At 38.7% G+C, this 25,663-nt stretch overlaps 1 protein-coding gene across 1 annotated transcript; it reads left to right on the forward strand.

Annotated features, from left to right (window-relative positions):
• The first annotated feature begins 8,047 nt into the window (after nucleotides 1–8,047).
• On the forward strand, nucleotides 8,048–25,428 carry LOC121424974 (dimethylaniline monooxygenase [N-oxide-forming] 2-like). The gene is made up of 8 exons (XM_041620880.1): nucleotides 8,048–8,500; nucleotides 15,399–15,544; nucleotides 19,581–19,748; nucleotides 20,375–20,525; nucleotides 21,760–21,815; nucleotides 22,211–22,604; nucleotides 23,980–24,227; nucleotides 24,931–25,428. Exons 1-8 carry the CDS (start codon nucleotides 8,368–8,370, stop codon nucleotides 25,261–25,263), a joined length of 1,629 nt encoding a protein of 542 aa, XP_041476814.1. The 5' UTR covers nucleotides 8,048–8,367; the 3' UTR covers nucleotides 25,264–25,428.
• The last annotated feature ends 235 nt before the right edge of the window (nucleotides 25,429–25,663 follow it).

Raw genomic sequence — 25,663 nt, forward strand, 5'->3', positions numbered from 1 at the left:
TTTCCGAATAGGGGAAAGGCATCTAATTTGCATAAATCCAAGATGGCTGCCAAAATTAATTGATATGCCTTATCCTTAATATTTTTGTACAGATAATGGAAAAATCTTGAAATGAATACGCAATTCACTATGATTAAGATATCATAAATCGGTTGCAATCGTTTCCGGGACTGTCCGGTTCATATTTTTCGAAAAATGTGAGAAATTATGCCAAAATTTTCGTGTTTTCGGTCAAAAATTCGCATGTGCATTGAAATCTTTCTGTTTTAACATTAGCATCAACAACTAATGTAAAATATCAGCATTCGACAAGAAAGAGGATATATCAACGAAAAAATTGATATGCTTCATAACAGTATTAATGTCTTAACATGCTTAGATTAAGGGCAAATACATCCGAATGTATTATGCGATATTGCGATAAAGTGACACCAAAAACCAACCTCCGTGTCCAGTCACTCTTTTATATCGATTACAACGCGATCGCTTGGATGCCTTTGAAGATAGTACAATATACTAAATCGGTCTTGCCTTGCCTTTGTTGGTGTGACTAAAACGCGTAAATAAAATGACGTCTAGCGATACAAAGATGTATATTACTTAAATTGATATGTGGGCAAAGGGCTTTTTCTTCATTTGAAAGTAACTTTTATGTTAATGAAATTTCTTAGAAAAAGTTAGAGGATGCATAATTGATCTGCATGCTGTATGCAATTACGTTCAAGAACATCACAGCATAGTCCCGCAATAGCTTGTCAAAGTTACCCCGTTATCCGTAGCTCAACTATTAAAAATATCGTGCTTTTTGGAGCCCCCAATGTGACAACGCGGTGTTTTGCTACAAGGAAAAAAAACTTTTATTGTCTAGAAATCACTTGGAGGCAAAAGAGCAGGCTTTTCTCTTTGAGTTACATATAAAGAAGTGATGGCACATCAAAGCCTACCCTTTCAGGGGTCTTCTGAAGCACCAACCCCTTTTTGTATTTTGCTCATTTCTTGGAAAATTCGCACAAATTTTAGCTCCATTGAGGCAATAGGCGTTTCCCCTTTGCAGTAAACCGATTTAATTGTTTTGTAAGCACTTGGGGATGGAAAAATAGATTTTCTTCTATCAGCTAAATTTAAAGAAGTGCTGGCACAGCAAAGTCTATCCCCTGCGGGGTTCGCTAATTCATCCCTTTTCCATATTTTGCCAATTTATGGAAAAATCTATAGATCCGGAGCCCTCATTGAGGCAAAAAGATGTTTCTGCTACAGTGTAAGCCACTTTTATTGTTTTAAAACCACTTGGAAACAAAAGAGTAGTCTTTTGTCTATGTGCTACGTATAAAGAAGTGCTGGCACATCAAAGCCTACATCCTTTAGGGAGCTGCTGAAATCACCCCACCCCTTAAGCGTATTTTACCCATTTCTTGTAAAATTTTGGAGCCCCAATGAGGTAAAAGGCGTTTCCCCCTTTGCAGTAGACTACTTTTATTCTTTGGAACCACTTGGAGATAACAAAATTAGATTTTCCTCCATCAGCTACATACAAAGAAGTGCTGGCACAGCAAACCCTACCTCTCAGGGGTTTGCCGAAGTCAACAATCCCTTTTCCATATTTTGCCCATTTATGGAAAAATCTATAAATTCGGAGCCCTCATTGATGCAAAAATGTTTATATATATATATATATATATATATATATATATATATATATATATATATATATATATATATAGCAAACCACTTTCATTGTTTCGTAACCACTTGGAGATTAAAAAAAAATCCTTTATATCAGCTACATATAGAGAAGTTCTGGCTCAGCAAAGCCTACCCCCTCAGGGGTTCCCTAAGTCTCCCCACCCTTTTTGCCTATTTTCCCCTCCTTATTTTATTTATAATTTATGGGGAAAATCTGCCAATTTGGAGCCCCTATTAAGGCAAAACGTTGTTTCTGCTCTATAGCAAACTTCTTTCATTGTTTCGTAACCACTTGGAGATAAAAAAGTAGATTTTCCTCCATCAACTACAATAAAGAAGTGCTGGCTCAGCAAAGCCTATACCTCCCTTAGGGGTTCCCGAAGTCTCAAAATTGCAGTTTTTGACCCCCCCCCCCCCCATTCGGGCAAAAGGCATTTCTGCTATATGGTTAAGTCACTTTTATTATTTGAAACTTAAAGATGAGTAGGTTTAGTCTATCAGCGCATCGACCCTTCCCTCTTCAGGGACTCCAAATTGACAGATTTTCCCATAAATTGGCAAAATACGGCGCATCGACCCCTTCCCTCTTCAGGGGCTCCAAATTGACAGATTTTTCCCATAAATTGGCAAAATACGGAAAAAAGTGCTACTTTGGTATACAGTTAAATAGTAGTATAATAGGATGTGGCAGGTCTAATAGCTATACATCTTATTTTTCTCTTGAACTTTGAGATCGAGCAAGCAGAAAATGTCATTATTTTGGTGTACAATGTCACGTGACTAGCATATGATAGTTTCCGTGCCTAGACCCTTTCATGTTAAACAATTAATACAGTCCAAACAGAATCGAATTTATGTATTTAATGTTAATAGTAACAATGTTCTTGTGGTATAAATCTTTGCTTACTGATATTTATGATACAGCGATAGTTTGAGGAAGTCAATGTTTATAGTATATCGAGGCCGGAATTGATATGATTTGTAATCGGGTCTGAGTACATAGTATACACTGGCGTCGTCTGCTACGTAAACTTAATGAGCGAATATGACCAAAATTAACCACTATGTTTATGCAAATTAGAACACTTTCCCCTATTCGGATTTTCTGGGACTTTTAGTATGGTCTTCTATGGACCTCAAAGAAACGTTCTGCATTGGAATAAATTCTGTTGCAATTTGTTCCAAGTGAAAATTTAAAATGACTGGACTACTGATAAAGAAATGTCAGCTCCCGCTCACATAATGTTCGTAGGGCCTACTCTGATGAGAAGTTGAAACCCTTAAGTGCTTAACATTCTATGCTTTCATGATCTGTTTCATGAAGCTGATCGTAAGTTAAGAGCGACTTTAAAGGCATGGTCACACCGCCCGAGCGTTTTTGGAGCGGTCGTGGAGCGGAGAGAAAAAAATCATCACCGCTCGCTACCGTTCACCATTTTCGATTTCGATTGGGTTTTTTTTTTTTTCGATTTTTGTTATCGATTTTTTTTTCCCCAATTTTGAGAGTGAACTTCGACCCTCTTTCCCTACCGCTCCACGACCGCTCCAACAACGCTCGGGCGGTGTGACCAGGCCTTTAAGAACTACACTCTAAATTACAGGGATTTAAATTAAGTCCAGATGGACTGTAGTTAGGGACCAATCGATTTCTGGATTTAGTTTTAATCCTAAAGACTTAAATTTAAATCTCAAATGATTTAAATTTAAATCTTTCGAGATTTAAAAATGAATCTTAAGGATTTAAACTAAATCCAGAATTCGATTGGTCCCTACCTACAGTCCACGTGGACTTATTTTAAATCCCTGTAATTTAGAGTGTACTGGTGATCCTTTCTTTTTAGAGCGTATTTGAAAGGTTCACTAGTCGTTGGTTCTTCAAGTAGCTCTTAACTTATGAACAGCATTGTGAAAAACCCACCTGGTCAAATTTATTATTTTCAAAAAGTGGTATGTTATGGTAAATTTATGGATATTTTTTTTTCATAAACACATTAGAAAAAGTGGTCTTCAACTGCCTTTTTTCACGTGATTATGAAATAAGATCATTCAACATACTGCCTGGCGGCAGTGGCGTAACTACGGGGGGGGGGCACATGCTTATTATCGTTCAATATACAATATCATTCGTATCCATAAATTTCAAATTTCTCTTATGTGTTTATATTTCAACTCGGCCTACGGCCTCGTTGAAATATAAACGCACGCGAGAAATTTGAAATCTATGGACACTCATATTATGGTATATTGAACTCAACAGCATGCACTATATGTATAATATCACATTATATTGTATTATATCATATATGTTATAGTATTACATGAGACATATTTTTCATTAATTTATGAAACATTATTTGCTTAGGACCTATGTGTTCATTATTCCTGCTGCTCGCATTGTCTGTTATTATAATCCTGATTTTCTAAAACATCCCGTTTTCAAGTCCATTTATCGAGTTATTACTGCTTTATGTTGTGACATATGCTTTTTTTCATGACTACTTAAAGTGATTGACCCTTTTAAGGTTTGAATATAAATCATTTCCAGTCCGTATTTACGTTTGCATTAGTTGATTAGTGAGATATGTCTGCTGTTTATGAATTCCTATAAACAATCCTTAAAATTTCCCTTTTTCTGGTCTGAATATCGATATAAAAAAATTCAGCTCGCGCTTTGCGCTCACATCATTTAGTTAGTGAATTCCTATAAGAACAAGCCTTACAATGCCCCTCTTCATGTCTGAATTTCAAAAATTTTCAGCTCGCCCTTCGTTCTCACAATATTTGATTAGTGGGATACGTGTCATGTTCATGATTACAATGACTACAAAAAGGTGTTATTCTAACAAAAACAACAAGCGCTTGGCGCTCGCTTCAGATGACTATGGTGAGATATGATATGCCCTTTATGACTTCATAAAATAGTCCTTATAATGTCCCTGTTTGGTGTCAATTCATACAAAAAAATCACTCTCGGATTGTATGTTTAGTGAGACAGATTCGTATCATGATTACAAAAATTTGCTAAAAATTTCCCTTTTTCCGCTTCGCGCTCGCGTTATTTGATCAGTGAGATTATAATGTCTCTATATTAGGTAAGTGTACCTGGTAATCGACCGGTGATTTAATTTTTTCTGGTCCCCCCCCCCCGATACCGTGACCCACGGCACGCCACTGCCTGACGGGGGGCGGCATTTTCCAAAAGTTCACAGGGGCGCTAAAATTAGGTCGCCCCTCCCCCTCCCGGGTTGCGCCTGAATACTGTTGGCAAATATTGTGGGAGAGGGTGCTAACACATTATTAAAGAGGGTGCTAACACAGGGTGCTAACCCAAGAGAGAGCCATTGATAGAGAGAGATCGGCCAACCTGGTTTCATACCGGGGGGGGGGGCACTTCCATTGACGAATGGATACCATGCGTGATCATGGGGTTTCGAACAGGTGATTTCCATGTTATGAAAATGCACCCCTCAACGGTAACCGTCATTGACAATTAAGTATAAGTATTCTCTGAATCGACCCCCTAAACAGTAACGATATCTTAATTGTTATGTCACGGACATGATCACGGACGTCAGCTTACCTTTACTCTCATTGGATTGGCACCCCCACACACCTCGCTCAAATCGGACCCTATAAACAAGTAGTGTTGGGGCAAAAAACACATCCTTTATAAAGTATTTCGGTCTTTTTAAACTGTTGCAAATTGGACCGTTAACACGTAGTTTTCCTAGCGAAATATATACCCTTTTCATTATTTTTGTGCTTTTGACACCCGTATTACGTTACGTAACGTGCCCTATCTTGAAAAAGAGATCCCTTTACGCGTTTTTTTTTCATGGTCACGCATGGTATCCACTCGTCAATGGAAGTGCCCCCAGGTTTTCATATTGGTTACCAACATGTCGCAATTAATTTGAGTAGGGTTTGCCCATAGGCGGCAGAAGCGGGGGGATGGGGGACAGATCTCCCCTAAATTTGAGTTCGGGGGATTGTCCCCCTCTAAAATTTTAGTTGATAACCTTTTTTTTTGCTTGTCAATTTTGTTTCCTGCGTCCCCCCTAAATTCATATGAACCCCCCTAAAATGAGTTTAGTCCCCCCTAAAATTTAGGTTGATGACCTTTTTTGTCAATTTTTTTACCTGTGTCCATTACAAAATTTCAGGTGGACCCCTCCTAATTTTGTTGGCTTCCGCCGCCAATGCGTTTGCCTAAAGGCGTGGTCACACCGCCCGAGCGTTGTTGGAACAGTCGTGGAGCGGAGAGAAAAATCATCACCGCTTGCTACCGTTCACCATCTTAGATTTCGAATGTTTTTTTTTCGATTTTCCCCAATTTTGTGAGCGAAATTCGACCTTCTCTCCCTACCGCTCCAACAAAGCTCGGACGGTGTTACCAGGCCATAACGAAGTATTGTGACCTGTTGGACAGTATTTTTGGCAACCGGATTGGCCGAATGAATGTTCTGGTTGAACGCCATCTGAACCGGCATCAGTCTGAAAGGATAATGGGAATTATCCTAGGTCTTGGTTTTACGAGTGACGAGTACTATCTTCTCGATGGTTGAAGCATCACGAGCGTAAAATGCCAGTCCAACCTCGACTTTGCTTTCGAAGGAAACGCCCGATATATTTATCATACTCCCAGTACCCATAAGCGGATCCAGGGAGGGGTCGAGGGGCCCGCCCCCCCCCCTATTGGTGGAGCAGCAAAAGAGAAGAAAGGAAAAAGAGAGGAGAAAAGATAAAAGGAAGAAGACGATTGAAAAGAAAAGAATAAAACGAGGGGAAGACATCGAAAATAAAAATGATCTTTCATGTCACTATAAATAGACCAGTTCGTAGTTACTTCAATGGGCAATTTTGGTCAAATGACCTTTCATTTCTTTCATCATGATAGGCAGATTTCAAAGCAAGATATTATGTAGCTTGCCTTACATAGCAGGATGAAGAAATTGAATAGACCAGGTGACCAGAATAGCACACCAATGTATTTGTTGCATTCCTACTTTGAATGCATAGGCCTATCTAGCATGTTGCACAATGTACTTGACAAACTGTGAAATACCAGTCGTTCGTGGAAGCATTTTTATTTTTTGTGGATGTAAATGAAAACGACAATTCAAAAGAATATATGAACAATCAAGACATCAAAGTTGGTGCTTATCTCATTAGATTTTAAAGCACCATGTCAGTTCAGTACAAATTACCTTCTTCTGATCATGCGTAGAATCTTTTGATCATGCGCAGAAAGGAACTACAAACTGGCTTCGCATTGCCTGTTATGTGATTTACATAACTTTTTCAATATGAAGCTTAAATATCAAGTTTCGAAGTCAATATAAAAAAAATATTTCACCTCGGATATCGAACTTTCATTATTTTGTGTGATTTACAAATTGATTTTTATAAAGCGTTCTGGAATAATGTCAGTTTATGGTGAGAATATTAACATTTTCTGACCATTTTCGCGCTCGCAAATTTTGATTTATCAGGTACTTATTATTTTCGTGTATTCCATAAAGTTTACAAAATATCGCTTTTCAGGCCTGATTGTAAAAACGTATCAGCTAGCTCTGCACGCTCGCATTTGATTGGCGAGTTATGTATGTGTCAATATTGATTACACAACAAACTACTTAAAATTTCCTTTTCATGACAGTTTACCAAAAATTTCGGCTCTCGATTTGCACTCGCATTAATTCAGCGCTCTCATTATGCATTGAAAATAAGATATCAATTTAATAATTCAATTGTCCCTTTCGTTTCATCGTGCACTTAATTAGCAAGAGGAATAGACAGATAGTCATCATTTTCATATGATGACATGTCTGAAGGATATCTCGGTCCTATGTCAAAAGGTAGGCCTATATCTTTTCGATCAGTTCAAAAATTCTGCTCGCGCTTCGCGTTCGTAGTATTAAGTTGCATACACATCTTTTTCAAGATATCAAACATTGCCTAGAATGTTCAAATTTTAGGAAAGATACATAAAATGTAAAAGAATATTGCTCGCGCTTCGCGCTCGCATAATAATGATTAAGGATTACGATATTATATATTTATGTTGATTTATAATAAAGCTAAGAAGTATATACTAATAGGACTACCCCTTCAAAGAAACAAACAAAAATCACGATCGAGCGGCCGATCGGGGAAAATATGGCTGAAAAAAAATTCCGACCCGCTACCCCCCCCCCCCCCCTTATTGGAGAAGGCTGGATATCCGCCCTTGCCAGTACCTATGATATCTCTGTCATCATTTGGCTGATAGGCTTCCAATTATTGATTCACATTGCAAGTGATTGCAAACAACGGACATGATTACATAATTAAGGGTCGTAGAATGGCATCAGACCTGCCCTTCCGGAGACCCGGGCGCAGACCGCGCATATCACGATTGAATAATAGGCCTACGTACGTAACTCAACTGGAGCTTTTTCTGGTGAACGATAAGCAAATTTGCTTTACATAAATATTCCTAATCGAGATCACGAACGACAATACGACCACGCTGGCCTTGGAATTAATCAAGTAAATGTACATGTATATAGAATATGCTAATAACGTGCATCTTTATGGAGAGAGATCGCATGCTCCGACTTGACTTTGACCCAACGTGCTTACAATAGCAGTGGATATAAATATACAGGAACATACGCAAGTGGGAGTCTATATCGAGTTTTCATGACCCAATTTCCAAAAATGAACGGAAAGAGAGTGGCTGTCATCGGAGCTGGGGTCTCGGGACTTGTTGGAATCAAAACGTGTGTGGAAGAAGGGCTCCAGCCAGTGTGTTTTGAGAAGCAACAACAACTGGGTATAGTATATATATTGTACTGCATGTACTTGACGCAATTTTCCAACTGACATGGAGTTGTAGCTATGATGTTTAAAATCAATATCGTTTTTTTCTCATCTATCCTTTCTTCCTTCTCTTCCTTTTCTTTTTATTGTTTTGTTTTGTAACTATAACAAAAATATTGTTTAAAACTTTGCGATTGCTTGCATGTCCACATACAAATCGACTCAACTGTTTACATCAAAATAAACATGGAAAACATAAAACACAATATGCATCAACTATTGCAGTTAAAGCAAAAAAAACATATCCAAGATCAACTTGGACAATAAACACTAAAAAATTATCTTACAGTCCTTGACACTTTTTTTTTCTCGCGATTGTTCTTTGTTTATTGTCCGCGGTTAATTGTTTCGTAGGCGTCATTGTTCATATGTTCGCTGTTAATTATATTGTGAGCGTTCCAGGTAAATTTAAGACTGTCAATTTCTGTCTTCTTTGTATTTACAGTTATTTGTTGTGTTTGATATTTTACGGCTGTACATAGTCCTTGTAACGACTTGGTGGCCTGATGGTTCGCGTGCGGGTGTGGGCTACTACCGGTGATGGCGTCGCTTGCTGTTGTTGCTCGCGTTGTTCTTCATCTCCAGGATTGTTGCACTGTGGGCCTGTTGTGTTCGTGGTAGGTTGAATGTCGGTCCACACATCTGGAGTCGCTGGCAAAGATTCATAGGTTGACTGAATGCGTTTGCGATTTCGACGGTAGAGCTGTTCATTGACTTTTACCACATAAGACCTTGGTGAAAGCTTTCTCATGCAAACACCTAGCTGCCATGTTGGTTTTCCTTTGTTGATCGCTAATTGAACTCTGACTGCTTGACCAACCTTCAAGTCTGGTAGCTCTTTTGTTGATTTGTCAAACTGTGTCTTTGCTTTCTTGCCTTTCTCTACCTTTTTTCGCTTAACTCCTGTCACTACTTTCGGCTTCAGCAGGTGTTGTGCTGTTGGCAGTGTTGTCTGTGTCCGACGTGACATCAATCTCTGGACAGGACTACTCTGCATTCCTTCGGTGGGGGTGTTTCTCCACTCTAAGATTGCTTTGTAGATATCTGTGCCTGACTTTGCGCACTTCTTCATGATGTTCTTGGCAATCTTTACAGCAGATTCTGCCTTCCCGTTGGATTGGGGGTGATGAGGCGAAGATGTGGTATGATGTATCTCCCACTCCTCCATGAAGCATTTGAACTCATCACTGGAGTACTGTGGACCATTGTCACTGATGACTTCCTTGGGAATGCCATGTCTGCTGAACTGTGATTTGAGGCATGTAATCACATCTGCACTTGTGATCGACTGGAGCTCATCTACTTCCCAAAAGTCTGAGTAGTAATCTACCGTAATGAGATAATCTTTCCCATTCAGTGTGAAGAGGTCTGTGCCAAGTGTCTTCCAAGGTCGGTCTGGAACTTCCCGAGGAAGTAGTGGCTGTTTCGCCTGCTGTGCCTGATGTTCGTTGCAAACACTGCATTGTCGAACTACATCCCGTATCTCATGGTTCATCTTGGGCCAAAAGATTGTCTCTCTTGCTTTTCGCAGGCTAGATTCCATGCCTTGATGGCTGGCATGCACTCTTTGCAGTAGTTCGCCTCTGAGCCGCTTCGGTATGATGACTCTGTTGGCCTTGTAGAGAATACCATTGTGCGAAGTTATCTCATCGCGATAAGCCCAATACTCGCGTATTTCTACTGGTACAGTGTTTACTGTATCTGGCCAACCTTCGATCACGACTTGTTTGAGCACCTGTAGGATCTCATCCTTCTGGGTCATTTCTTCTACTTGCTTGAACCGTTTGTCTGTGAAGTTCACCGACTCTCTTGGATTGATTTCTTCGAATTCTCTTTGTCTTTGTTGGCTGACTGTGTAGATTTCGTAGTATCCTCCTTCTCCTTGGGTTTTCAGCGGTAGTGCTGCTCTTGACAACATGTCAGCCACATACATAAGCTTCCCTTGTTTGTATGTGACCTGGAGGTTGTACTTTTGCAATCTTAGCAGCATCCGCTGCAGACGCTTTGGGGCTGACAGCAATGGCTTCAGGAAGATAGACTGTAGATGTTTGTGGTCTGATTCTACAGTTACTGTCTCCTTCCCAAATAGGTACTGATGAAAGTGTTCGCATGCGAATACTATCGCTAGACATTCTTTCTCTATTTGAGCATATCTTCGTTCTGTCTCCGTCAGAGCCCTAGATGCAAACGCAACTGGTTGTGACTTCTGCATGAGGGTTGCTCCTAAGCCCGTGTCACTGGCGTCACATTGGATTGTAACTTCTTCGTTCACGTCGTAGTACCGGAGTACTGGAGCTGTTGTCACCAACTTCTTTACTCTGCTGTAAGCTTTTTCCTGTGCCGGACCCCAGAACCACTTTACTTCTTTAAGTGTAAGTTGCCGCAGTGGTTCGCACTCTTCTGACAGATGTGGCAGGAACTTGGCAAGGTAATTGACGAAGCCTACAAAACGTTGAACCGTCTTTACATCTCGTGGCCTTTCCAGTTCCGCAACCGCTCTGATCTTCTCTGGGTCTGGGCAGAGTCCTTTGTCAGTAAGTACATGACCAATGTACCTGACTTCGGTCTGTTTCAGTTGGATCTTGGTTTTATTGAACTTGAGCCCAACTTGTCTTGCTCTCTCTAGAAGTCTCCTCAAGTTCTGGTCGTGATTGACAATCGCTTCCTCCATGGTTTCTCCACTTCCATAGACTAGGAGATCATCAACTATTGCCTCTACTCCTGGTAACCCTTGGACTACTTCATGTTGTCTTCTCTGGTATTCTTCTGGAGCAGTAGCAATGCCAAATGGCATCCTCAGCCATCGGTAGCGACCAAATGGCGTCCAGAACGTGGTCAGGAAACTACTCTCTTTATCCAACTTCACTTGCCAATATCCATCTTTGGCATCGAGGATCGTGAACACCTTGGCTTGTGACAATTGGGGCAGGATCTCTTCTATGGTAGGCATCGGATAATGTGATCTTTTCAGGGCTTTGTTTAGATCCTTTGGGTCTATGCAAATCCTCAGTTTCCCTGGTTTCTTCACTGCTACCATGCTGCTGATCCACTCAGTGGGAGTTGTCACCTTCTTTATGACTCCCTTCTCCTCAAGCTCACTTATCTTGTCTTTCAGGCTTGGTTTGAGTGCTGCTGGTACCCTCCGTGGCATGTGTTGTACCGGTTTCACTGTCTTGTCAGTCTCAAGGTGATATTCTCCAGGCAGACATCCCAGCCCTGTGAATACATCCTTGTATTCCTTCATTATCTGCTCCTTCGTCAGAGGCTGGTCTGTTGCTTGACTAAGGATCTCTATCCGCTCTGGGTTGTTTCTTGTGACTAACCCTAAGTCCTCGCTAGAGTCACCTGATAGGATTGGAACTTGACTTGATCCATCAACTATCTGAAATTGAAGCAGGTGTACTGGACCATTCTTGACCTGGACTTCTAGTGCTGTCTGTCCTCTTGGTTTGATTAGTTTTCCTTTGAATGGCTTCAGTCTGACCTTGCTGTGCTCCAGCCTTGGGTTTCCATCTTGTAGGACATCACATAAGTCAGTGTAGCTCAGCACATTGACTGTAGCACCTGTGTCAATCTGACTGTTCATCTCTTTTTTGTCAGATCCATTAGCTCGATATATGACATTTGCTCTCCATCGCTTACCATTGGATCCAACACTGCTTATCCTCTCTATGGTGTAGATGGATTCATCTGACAGGTCATCATCCTCATCATCAAGAGACCTCACTGGCTTCGGTCCTTTTGCCAAACATTTTTTTGAAAAATGATTGTTTTTCTTGCAATTGCCGCACTGCTTTCCCCACGCTGGGCAAGCGGTCTTCTCTCTCCTGTGTTCTCCACCACAGTACTTGCAATTCCGTATCATTTGTGTCTTCTGCTGTCCTTTGCTGTGGCTCTTCTCGTGACCATAATTCGCCTTTCTTGGCTTCACATGCTTTTTGTACACTGCTTGCACTGATTCAGAATGAGTGCTGGCACTTTCGATGCTTTTGAGTTGTTGTTTAGTCACTTCTGCACTACGGCACACATCTATCACCTTTTGTAGCGTTAGATTTTCCCCACGCAGCAACCTCGCCCTTACGTCTGGATCATTGGTTCCTAGGACGATGCGGTCTCTGATCAAATCATCTCTTAGCGTGTCGAACTCGCAGGTTTCTGCCAAACTTCTCAGTGCTGTCACATACTGATCAATTGTCTCCCTCTCACCTTGATTTCTAGTATTGAACTGGTACCGTTCAAATATGACATTAGTCGTAGGATCAAAATGCTTCTTCATAGCATCAAGGATTTGTGTGGTTGTCGTTTTCTGACTCTCTTCTAGTGTAGTGTAGAGCTTATAGCATTCTTTCCCTATGAGTGATACTAAAGTTGCTACTCTCACTTTGTCTGGCTTCTTATCTAGCTCTAACGCAATTTCATAGTTTTCCCATTGCGACTGAAAAAACTTCCAATTTCCCTCAAATCCCCCTTCATATCCATGGGTGATGGGACTGGAAAATTGCTTGATGCAGCCATCATTTATCAAACTATAGTTCGAATTTATGCTTGAGTTTGTCAAAGTCTATAATCCTTCACCGTTTGCAAATCTCGGGCTGAAGTTTTTTGACCCGGCTCCCGTGCTGGTATGCACTCTTGGGTAAGAAAGGCTTCAGCGGCTCCTTCACTACGCTAACCCACTCGTCCGCGGGGGCGCGGCCAGGCCTTAGCAGGTCAACTTCTGCCCTCGAAATGCAATCAAATTCTACCGAACTTACTTGACATCTCGACGAACTTTGGCTTTCTTACAGGCTCGATATGTTGTCAAATCATATGTCCGGTGATCCCACTTCTGACACCATGTTTCAGGTTATGTATCAGGATGGCTGTTGCCTTTATTCAAGTATAATCATGATGGCGATGTCATCCACATCGCTGTCGATACATGGAATAATCCCGTGATACATTTGCGTCGATCACGTATGCTGAACTATGGCAAGCTAACTGGTACGATTCCCAACACCTTTAAACAGTATCCGTCGTGATAATAATAATAATGATATATAATGATATTAATAATTATAATAATGATATTAATAATATTGATACTGATAATAGTAATGATAATAATCATAATGATAATAACAATAATTTTTGATTATTTTATCAGGGTAGCCACTTTAGTTAGGAATCTGCTCTATTTACCAGCAGGCCCTGCAAAAAGTAACATAATATGTTATTATATATACCCTTCTCCAATCTAATTACTGAGCGCCTATATAGCAAGAGGGCAGAAGGTCCCATTTTCTTAAGTCTTTTGGTATGGCTTGGGCGAGAATCGAACACACGATCTCCAGCGTGAGGCAGACACTCATACCTCTGGGCCATGGGCGTATCCGCTTACGCTTTCTATTTCATAGGGGGTGGCGCTTTGTATTGTATTACGTAATACACCCCTGATGAATATAACTTTCTGCATGCGGATCGGCACCATTGCACTGAGTCTTGCGAACGCATATATTCCCGGGATATATTCAAATGATCTTTGTCGTGGTATGTAAACACCGGTCAATGATCACAGATCAAGGTATTCAGTTTATTTTTGGTTTTCTCAACAAAATAGGCCAAGCGCTCATGCGTGCATATATATACCTTTTATAACGCGCTAGCTGCGCACAATAATGGCTTACGTAATGCCTTTCACGGTGCAAATAATATCCTCTACCTGGATCAATATAATAAAAGTTAACACTTTAAAAACATACCATAAGAGGAAACGTTTTGCTATTTAGATATTGGTACCAGTCTCTTCAAGCAAAATGACAAGTTCATGAAAAATGATATTACTCGTGGAGAAACAACAGACTCATATAAAGTGGGTGTAGATCGTGGAGAGCACATGTACTGCACCCAAGAAGAATGATTTGGAGATATTTTGTTTTTCTTTCTAATTTTTCTACTTTCCAAACACATTCCCACAACTGTCCCCCCCCCTTATCCAAAATTAGTTTAGCCTTAGCCACCGAGTGGTACCTGGATCTATTTGTTTGAATAGATTATTCAGTTAAAAACAATTTTTTAAAGATAATCGCTGATGCAAAAGCCCCACATAACTGTGTAAATCAAGTGAAGGTGCCAATTGAATTGAAAAGCGCACAGACCTATACTCTAACATGTCTAATGCTATATATGATCTAGTGACTAGTCAAAAGTGAACTGCCGCGAAAAAAATAAGAATTTCCATTTTTTATATTTTAAAGCACGCGTGCCTTTACCCCCCCCCCCCCCCTGTGGTATAATCACGTTTGTATACCCTTCACTTCCAAAATCGTGGTGGATCTAGGATTCGATGATGATTGGGACCCAAAATATATATTTTTTTGCTCGGCCAAATCATTTATAAACAGATTGAATTTAATTTGGTTTTATTTCAATTGTCGCCCTCCCGACGGAAGATTTTTTCACTACGAGCCCCCCCCCCCCCACTTGGAAATTATAGGAAATGATGATGTATCCTTCTTCAACTTCGTTTTGCTCTTGTAATCTGTATAAAGTGACCCGACAAGATTTTACATCTCACACTATCTGTGGTCTTGAGTCACGTTTAAAACACCTTATCTAGCAATTGAGCGTTGAGACGGTTTTGAAAGTTGGGGGCCGAGTCGAAAGTGAGGGGGGGGGTGAGGCGGGGGAGGCTGACCACGCATATCTAAAATCAACCAGTCAACCAATTTCTTCGTTTTTTGTAAGGAGAAGCCCCCGCCCCCTCGGTTCCGCTGCAGCTATATATCCAACAACATATCTCCATTTCGAATCATTTGTCAGGGACGATTTTTTTTTCATTTCTTTTCAATTTTCCCGTCTTGTTGAAATAGGTGGCGCTTGGGTATACGATGAAGATGGAGGCTCAGATCCTAACGGCCCAGCGAGTGTCTACGACAAGCTCATCACTAACATCTGCAAAGAGAATATGGCCTACAGTGACTTCTCGTACCCTCAACATGTGCCTCCATTTCCAAAGGTAAGTATTTCGATAGGAATAGGGGTAGGAGAGGATCCAAGATTAATATGACAGAACAGATGAAAGGCTCATATTTTTCAGAAAAATATTTTCCCCAAGAAACCCCGCAATGGGCTCGCAATATCTTCTCATAGTAAAGTAAAGACACGACCAATCTCTATCTATAACTACCTATCAATTCACAGCAGTATATAATTATACTGTACAACGTTTACATCAACCTCCCCCCCCCCCTCTCTCTCTCTCTCTTTCTCTCCCAACCTATCTATCATACTGTTACATCCTACACACTCATCTGTGTATCTACATGGTCTAAGTTTCAACATGGTACTATTCTCAAGTGATGAAACACCCCCAGTTGAGTGACCACGACAATGGATCTTATCCAGGCGCGTTTCCAGGATATCGTGGGGGGGAGAGGCAAATTTAAAATCACAAGAGCTGACTTTTGTGTCGCATGTACTGTAGGTGTGACTAGTATAACTCGTCAGGCATGCCAACATTATGACTTATATTTTTAGCCTTTAACATTTATCTTCGTTATTCTTTTCCCCTCCCCTTTCAATCAGGGGTGTCGATCCTGGGGGGGGGGCAGGGGCATCGCCCCACCAATGAAAATATTGGGGGGTAAACATATCGTTTTGCCCCCCCCAAAAAAATTTCCGCATGTGCAAAAAATTAAATAAGATTGTAATGTTACACAGAAATAAGCAAGCGAGATTGAGATACACAACTTGCTCCTTATCTAAAATCGTGCTTAAAAAGTCCGCTTTTTACATTGGAATACCAAAAAAATTTCAGCTCGCGCTTCGCGCTCACATCTATACTATACACTAGTATAGTATATACAATACACTAGTACTTCCTTACATAACATATTGTAATATTGTTTGGGCCAATTGTGGAACTACCAAACTCAACCCTATTCTCACCTTACAAAAGCGAGCTCTTCGTATCTGTACAGGATCGTCTTATTTTTCTCATTCTGATCCACTATTCTGTAAGCTCAAAACATTGAAGGTTTCTGATTTGAATGTCATGCAAGTTGCAGTTTTTATGTTCAAATACAAAAAACACCAACTTCCCTCCTCATTTCAAAATTTATTTAATCTAAACAGTACAATTCACACATACCCTACCCGTATTTCTGGAAATTTTCACCTAACAAACCCAAAGTTATTAATAACTCATAAATCAATTAGACACCATGGCCCCGACTTATGGAATAATTTACCCGAAACTACAAAAATGTGTTCCTCACTTTATTCCTTTAAAGCCACTATGAAGCGCAACCTAATATCATTGTATTCAAATCCGCCACATTGACTATACTTGTATTTTTTTTAATGATGAATTTTGACCCTCCCCTTCTAATGTAATTGCACTACACTCATGGGTGTCGATCGGTATTCTTGGTTGGGGGGATGATTGACACAATTTTTTTGTGGATGGGGATCTTTCAACATTACCCCCACTAAAATCACAAATAAGGGCATTTGGGAGTGGTTGATATGCATGGTGATCTTGGAAATTCCTTCATTGTTGTAGTGTACTTTATTTTTTTATTATTTTTTTTTGAAAATTCAAATTGTGTTACAAGTGAGCCTATTCTAAACTCATGCGAAAGAAAAAAAAATTACAAAAATTGTCTGGACCATGTACATAGTGATCTGTTTATTGAGCATAATGTATACACAGGTGCGTCGATCCATTTTTCAGATGGGGCGGGGGGAAAATCATGAATCAACGTTCTAAAGGCGCTCTATCACTCAAAACGAACAAACTCACCCACCCACACATAGGCCTATAATATATATGACTCATGAGAAAGAGACACATATCTCACCCTCACCAACAATGCGAGCGCGAAGCGCGAGCTGAAATTTTTTAGTATGACATGAAAACAGGAAAAATGTACCTGTTTAGGTTTGTTTGTAGTAACTCATGAGGAGGATAGATACATGTATCTCACTAGAGAACGAGCTGAAATTTCTTTATATTTTGACCTGAAAGCTTGATATTCTGAGCATTTTTGGTACCAATGCTTGTGATGGTTATCTAGAAGAACAATAGATGCGAGCGCAAAGCGCGAGCTGAAAATTTTGATATTTCGATCTGGAAAAAAAAGACAGATTATTGGACGCTTTTGATAAAGAACAAGATATATATCCAACAAAAGATTATTGCAAATCGAAGCGGGAGTTCTTTTGAGGTTTAGAACTGAAAACAGGACATTCTATTCACCTATTTAATCATGAATAGTATGGGTTTTTGGTACAGAAATGATGCGAGCACGAACTGAAAAGCTTTATATTCCAATCTGAAAAGCAGACATTTTGAGCACGATTTTAAATCAATATCGAGTTGGTATCTCAATCCCGCTTGCTGATTTAAGTGTAGCATTACAATCTTATTTTTTTAGTTGTACATGCGGAATTATTGAGGATCGACGCCTCTGTGTATACAACCCGACTGGCAATATCTTTTTTCTTCTTAATGCATAATGTAAAATGCAGATTCGGACCAATTGAATTTAATTAAAACTAGCACAAGTGACAAAGTGTGTGGCTTCTCGTGCACCATCGGGCTAACCGTCATTCCTTAGACGATTTATCTTGCCACCATTTTACTCCTGTTTATTTTTCCATCCTTTTGAATTAATTGATTTATTAAAATTAATTTACTCACCACTGGTGGGATGGAACACCCTATCAACAAAAGTTGTTTTTCGTTGGGGTCCTTTAATGCCATGTGTTAAAAATATCATATAAATAAACATTTCATTCTTTTTCATCTTGAACCTCCACCCATCTGTTTAAAAGTCCTGGAAAACAATACACAAAGTGCGAGGGAAACAAACTGATATATGGCATACTATAATCATCAATAATTCATCATGATCAATCTTTTCATTTTTTCATCATTATCATAATATTTCTACCCTAGATTATTGGGGGGGATGATAATACAGACCACCCCCCCCCACTTGAAATATTGGGGGGGATATATCCCCCCCATCCCCCCCCGTGATCGACACCCATGACTACACTTGCACTTGCACTACACATGCACTTGCACTACACCCCCATGACCTCTTGTTAAAAAAATGTGTAAGTTTTACATGTCGCTTTTTTTACCTTGAGGCCGTCGTCAACATCAAGCAGGTCGCTCATGACGACGGTCTCCTGCGTTCTGAAATTGAGTTAAATAATATTTTTCATATGCTTTTTTTTATATTCAGAAAGAGATTGTAAATGATACGTGTGTCTAAAAAGTATATATATGTAAAATCTATGTAATAATTGATTATGTTGTATTATGTTGAACATGTTGAACGCAGAAATAAATTTCAAGCAAACAAACAAACAAACAAACATTTATGTAGCAAAACCCATACTTTTCATGATTAAATAGGTGAAAAGAATTTCCCATTTTCAGTTCTAAACCTCAAAAAAAACTCTCACTTCGATGTGCAATAATCTTTTGTTGAATATATATCTTGTTCTTTATTAAAAACGTCCATTAAACTCATTTTTTTTCAGATCGAAATATCAAAATTTTCAGCTCGCGCTTCGCGCTCGCTTTTTTTTTTTAATTTTCAGATACCCATCTTAAAAATGGTACCAAAAATGCTTAGAACATCAAGCTTTCAGGTCAGAATAAAAAGAAATTTCAGCTCACGCTCGCATTAATTTGTTGGTGAGATATGTGTCTATCTCATGAATCATATATATATATATATATATATATATATATATATATATAATATATATATATATATATATATATATATATATATATATATATATATATATATATACATATACATATATATGACATATGTGTATGTGTGTATCTGTGAGTTTGTGTGCTCGAGCGCCTTTGGAAAGTTGATTCATGATTTTGCCCCCCCCCCAATCTGAAAAATGGATCGACGTCCCTGCTTTCAATTAGGAAATCATAACTTCCCGTCTGCGACGTGCCATCACTGACACTGAATAACTGATTTTTTTTTTTAATGTTTATTCTCACCCAGAGGCAAGACGTTCTGCAATATTATATAGATTACGCCGAGAAATTTAATCTGAACAAGTACATCAAGTTTGACACAGCAGTTTTAGAAGTCACAAAAACTGCAGATTTTCAAGAAACAGGAAGATGGAGTGTGCGGTTTATGCATAAAGATGGGCAGATTGAAAGAGAGGTATATATAAAATATATATATATATATATATATATATATATATATATATATATATATATATATATATATTATATATATATATATATATATATATATATATATATATTTGTATTAGCCTTTTTTGTATTGAGTGGTAAACATGGATCTGAGACAATCCATGTATGTCTCTGCCTGAATTAAGTAAGATTGCTCTGAAATTACACAGCTAGATCAGGCCTAATGTCACTTCATCCAAACTTTTAAGTCCATTCTTCTGGGAAATGCCTATTGATCTTTGAGATCGTATATCAGATCTGTTAGTAATTTATGCTCGATTTTCTGAAATAGTCATTTACTACCAAGGTAATTACACCACGTTCCTTTAGGGAAGTATCAGATTATATAGCATCTGAAAATTTTGTTCTACATAAAAATTAAGAAGTGGCATCTTTGGTATCAACTATCAAAGTATAGTTTATGGAGGCAAAGTTTAACATTCTTGGAGTGTAATGAAACAAACTTACATAGAACATATTCTGGAACTTATCATTTCATTTCATTTGCATGTTTTTTACTCTATCTATATCAACCTCATTGTGTTCTACCATTTTCCCCTCGTTGTTTCTTGTTTTCCTATCTCTATATAGATCTTTAACGCTGTGTTGGTATGTACTGGAATGTATTCGTCTGGTATGGTTCCTGATTATCCCGGGAAAAATGAGTTCCATGGTCAAATCTTACACGGTGGTCAATTCAGGACAGGGAGACACTTTCAGGACAAGACGATTCTAGTAATCGGTACTTTCTGATTTTTGTAATTGAAATTTGATATCAAATATTTTATATTTGTCATGCAAAAGTCATGTATGCCTACATGAAATTTCGAATTATTTAGTAATTAGATCTAAATGACAAAACATCAGAAGGGGTCCGTATGGGACATAAACATAATACAGCTCAAATCAGGGGCAAAGATGAGTATGTCGATTTCTTTAACGAGGCAATAGAGCACTCCTCATCCTGCAAGAAAAAGACATGATAAAAGGGAAAAGGACGATAGCAAATGTTTACCACTTTAAAAGGGGTTTATTTTGGTAATCTTCATAGCGAGAAAGGGATTTACCTCATACACCGTCCCGTGTAATGTCAGAAGGCCCCCCCCCCCACAACTCATAGTTCAGGGGGGCGTTTCATCAATATTTTCGTCCGACAAGTTGTCAGATCTGACAACTTTCCAGGATTCTGACTGGTTTAGAAGCACTGTTATTATAGCAACTGTCGGATAAAACAGGACTTGTCGGATAAAACGTCTGACAAGTCCTTTCATGAAACGCTCCCCAGAGCTATGCATGTGGAGATAGGAATGACAATTTACATCAGTTGTAAAATTGGAATTATCAACTATACAGAGCCAAACACAAGGTATCATTTATTCAAAAAAAGTTTTAAGTATAAACGGTAAATAGATAAAGATGTTGCGTTTATATCTCTTATGAATATACCTTTATTAAAATTGTATCATTATTTCCTAGGGTAATTCTAAATTTGATTTACTGATACTAGGATAAACATATCTCGATTTGTGATATCCATAATAAAAAATTAACAAGCGAGAAAAGCAATTATCGTAAAATAGAATGTTTGCCAGGAAATCATAAAAGAATAATATGGGAATTTGCCTTGACACACATTTCGACATTAATATTCATGTCACAATAATGCATCTCTATCAGCAATCATACTGCCCTGCTTTTACCCTGTTGACAAAAGGAAGCAATTAATAACAGTGACATTTCCTGTATAAGAGGAAAGAGTGTCTGTCATTTGCAATGCATTTAATTGATACACCAGCCGTAGCAAGATCGAAGCTTTTCCAAGAAAATATAACATAATTGCGGTTAATATATTATCAAATGCTTCATCTTGTCGAAGTAGGGTAGCATATGTGATATGGTATTACTCTTGGAATTTATTTCATTAAAATGATATAGGCATCGAAATCAGTTCTTTTTTTATTCTATTTAACATACAGGGTCTTCACATTCTGCCGGTGATATCGCCTGTATGAGCTGCGATTATGCCAAACAGGTAAAACAAACAAAAAGAAATAATAATACATAATGACAATAATAAGAAAATAAAATATTGAAGATTTCGCGGATTGGTAAAAAATATATTCGGAGTAGGTATTTTTAACATATAATTCACTTGATAATCTGTAGAGAAGTAAATATATCTCTGTTCATTTGTCATTAAAGTCACTCTAACATTTACATATTACGTTTGAGTTCGGTAAAAAGGCTGGTCATCTACAAGCCCAAGAAAGCAAAGTGTCCAAGTAAACGAAGCCGCCACCTCCCTTTTTCGGGAAATGTCCTTTATTTTATTATCGTTTTATTGGCACGCACTGAAAGTTTTAAATCTTATATACATTCAAGATTATTTTGCTAAGGTAATCATTAAATTTCATACAATCATTCTAGGTTTATGTGAGTATGCGCGATGGTGCGTGGATCGTTCCTCGTATCCTGAACGGACGGCCTGCGGACACGTATGTCAACCAAAGATGGAAGGACCTCATACCAAAATGGATCTACAATTACCTGGTGAAGCGCGCGATGAACTCCTCTCAGGACTGGAGAACACTTGGTATACAGAGCAGCAAGCACCCCGCATTCACCAAGTGTGTCATGCTGAATGACCAACTCCCTGTCAAGATCATGAGTGGTCAAGTCATGGTCCGGAGTGGTGTTGAACGGTTTGAAGGGTCTAGGGTCATCTTTGACGACGGATCCTACCTGGAAGATGTAGATTGCGTCATATGCGCCACCGGGTACAATGTGGAAACTCCATTCTTGGAGGAGAATATACTCTTCGGTGAGAAGCTCATAATTATTTATGAAACAACAATAGAATTGCTATCAAAAGTGTTTTGAGGGTCTTAATGGTTTGGAGTCATATGCATAGACCTATTCTGACTACTAATTGCCCCGTCTGCACCGATCATAGAGCAAGAAAAGGCGCCGCTTTTCAGACGGCGGCGGCGGCGGAGTCGTCAACATTGAAATCTTAACCTTAGATTGAGTTTTTGAAATGTCATCATAACTTAGAAAGTATATAGACTTATTTCATGAAACTTTAGCATTAGGGCAATCAAGTATTATATAGCATCCTGCCTGAGGTTCAGGTCACATGACCAAGGTCAAAGGTGATTTAGGGACAATTAAACTTAGACCATGTTGGGGGAATCAACATCGAATCTTAACCAAGTTTATGAAATGTCATCATAACTTAAAAGGTAATATAAATCTAGTTTATGAAACTAGGATATTAGAGTAGTAAAATATCAGGGAACATAATGCATGAGTTTTAGGTCACATGACCAAGGTCAAAGGTCATTTAAGGTCAATGAAATTTTGCCATATTGGGGGTATTTGTTGAATTGCCATCACAACTTAAAAGTTTATGGATATAGTTCATGAAATGTAGACGTATTATCAAGTATCACTGATCATCTTGCACAAGTCTTGGGTCACATGATCAAGGCCATCTATATGTCATTTAGGGTCAATGAACAAATTATTCATTATGGTGTTTTTTTGCCATTATCAAAGTCAGCACTGCTGTTATATTGAATAGCATAAAGCAGGCGAAACTGCCAAAGGCGCTCCACTTGTTTCTCTCTTGCCTTTCCTCTCTCTTCATGTAGTTCTTTGTAACTTTTCTGTGATCTTTTCACTATTCGTGTAAATATTCTCACTTATGTTATAACGTATTTCACTTGAAATATTTATATATATTGATTTGTGTGCTTTTATGAAGATGACGGTAAATAAAGTTTCTATGTCAATTTCTCTCCTTTATGTCCACAGTAATCAAAGGAACACTTCTAAGGATATGCAAAATATATGATGAATGATGATTTCCTATTATATTTCTACAAACAACTTAAGTTTAACTCCTGCTTTTTATGGTGGCTCAGAAAGAAACTACTGCAAAACATTAAATCTATGATCGTCCTGATTGTAAGACAAATGAATTAAAAATGATTTTATGACGATTGAAGTCATATAAGCTATAAAGTTCAGATTATTCCTTCATAAATTACATATACAAATTCATACAAATCATACAATTTTATTTATACAAATTAGTGTTTATGTATAAACCAAACCTAGAGAAAGATTTGAAACGCAAATTTAACTATTATGATTTTAATGTAAAAGCATTTAGATTTCTTTGTCTCTTCCAGATGACTCCAATGAGTTGGAGCTTTATATGAACGTCATACCACCAAAACTTGCGCATCCTACTCTTGCTGCCATTGGCCTTTTCAGATCACGTGGTGGTGTAGGATCGACCGTTGAGCTTCAAGTTCGGTACGCCATCAGTGTCTTCAAGAAAGAGGTTAAACTGCCAAGCCGACAAGACATGATGGCGGATATTCTAAGGAGAAAGAGTGCCATTATCAAGCATTTTGGTGGTGAATTTCAACCAAGGGTATATAGACTACACCACTATTTCTTAAAAATCTTTAATGAACACGCATTACTTCAAATGGATATTTTTTGTCTTTAAATCACCGAGAAAAATGACAATAAAAGTGCCCTTATGTTCACTACACTCTAAAAAAACATATTGGGTAAAAGTGCTCTATGGGGTTATTATGCGTCCAACCAACATTGGGCATTTCGTTTGGGCATTTTTATTTATCCAGTATGATTAAATTTTTGCCTATTCTAAAGTAATTGCTGCTTATTTTTAATCTTACTGTAATATATGCTTCCCGCATTGGGTAAAATACTGCTCAAAATTGGTTGGACACATACCTCGTGGTGGTAAACAAATTTACCCCTTATTTTTTACAGTGTAATTTGAAATCATATCTCTTGATTTATGTTCCTTGGTGACTTATTTGTTGTACTGGTATAAATTTGAATCGGTAACTTATTTATAGTATAGGTGCCTGATTAAAGAAAAAAAAACATGATTTTATCTTCCATTTGAATGGGCTTAAAGTACGTGATGAAAATATTCAATTCTAATGACTCCGAGAGTTCGTAGGAGTCCCGGGGCCAAAACTGGTATGACTCGATGCGAGTAAATTAGTCCCATCTTATAGCGATTTATTTTCAATTTGGCAATCGGGTCAGAAGCTTTTGCAAAATACATCACCCTACCTTTGTAATGTCTTATTTTTCAGATCCTCCCGACGACGTACAACGACGAGCTTGCCCGAGCCATTGGCGCTTTACCAAATGTCTGGAGTCTAGTGTTTTCGGATCCTATCCTGGCCTACCACTACTACTTTAGTCCCGCCTATCCACCTTGGACCAGGCTGGTGGGTCCGTACTCCAAACCCGATGCTCGGCAAAGGATCCTACAATGTGGAAAAGACCTTGTTCGTGGAATAGAATTGAAAACGGTTCGACCTAGAGCACTTAAACGTTTGGACCATGATGATAGAAATAGGACTGTATTGTATGCCTTCTTTGTGTTGTGTGTGATGGGTTTTTTCTTGGCGGTGGTATTTTAGAATGTATATGTGATGGAGCTACAAAGATTTCTAAGAAATCAAGGCCCACATAATTAAAAAAAAAATCAAGGCCAGTGTGAGTGTAAGTAGAACGTTGTGGCCCAGTGGAATAGTCTCCGGACTTTGGAACAGAGGGTCGTGGGTTCAAATCCTGTTACGATACTGCAACAAATAACAAAGAAGATTTAAAATTTAATTTCCCTTTTTTTATTACAGGAAATCAATCAAGGTTACACAAACAAATCATAAATAAATCAGTTCTGGTGTTATTCCAAATTTATGGTCCAAATGATAAAATCCCAGTTGGCTGGCGAAAATTCACAATGATGGCGATGGTGAAACTGATGTTGAAGCACGATGAATAACAAGAGTCACTGTACGAGTTGAAATGTCCGTGAAG

The sequence above is a fragment of the Lytechinus variegatus genome, chromosome 12 (genome assembly GCF_018143015.1).
Source record: "Lytechinus variegatus isolate NC3 chromosome 12, Lvar_3.0, whole genome shotgun sequence".
Classification (NCBI taxonomy): Eukaryota; Metazoa; Echinodermata; class Echinoidea; order Temnopleuroida; family Toxopneustidae; genus Lytechinus; species Lytechinus variegatus.

What these genes read in the sequence shown, in the direction of transcription:
- LOC121424974 (XM_041620880.1), top strand. Translation starts at nt 8,368, where the DNA reads ATGACCCAATTTCCAAAAATGAACGGAAAGAGAGTGGCTGTCATCGGA. An exon ending in TGAGAAGCAACAACAACTGG is followed by an intron (nt 8,501 to 15,398) that starts GTATAGTATATA and finishes TTGTTGAAATAG; the next exon opens with GTGGCGCTTGGGTATACGAT. An exon ending in GGAGGAGAATATACTCTTCG is followed by an intron (nt 22,605 to 23,979) that starts GTGAGAAGCTCA and finishes TGTCTCTTCCAG; the next exon opens with ATGACTCCAATGAGTTGGAG.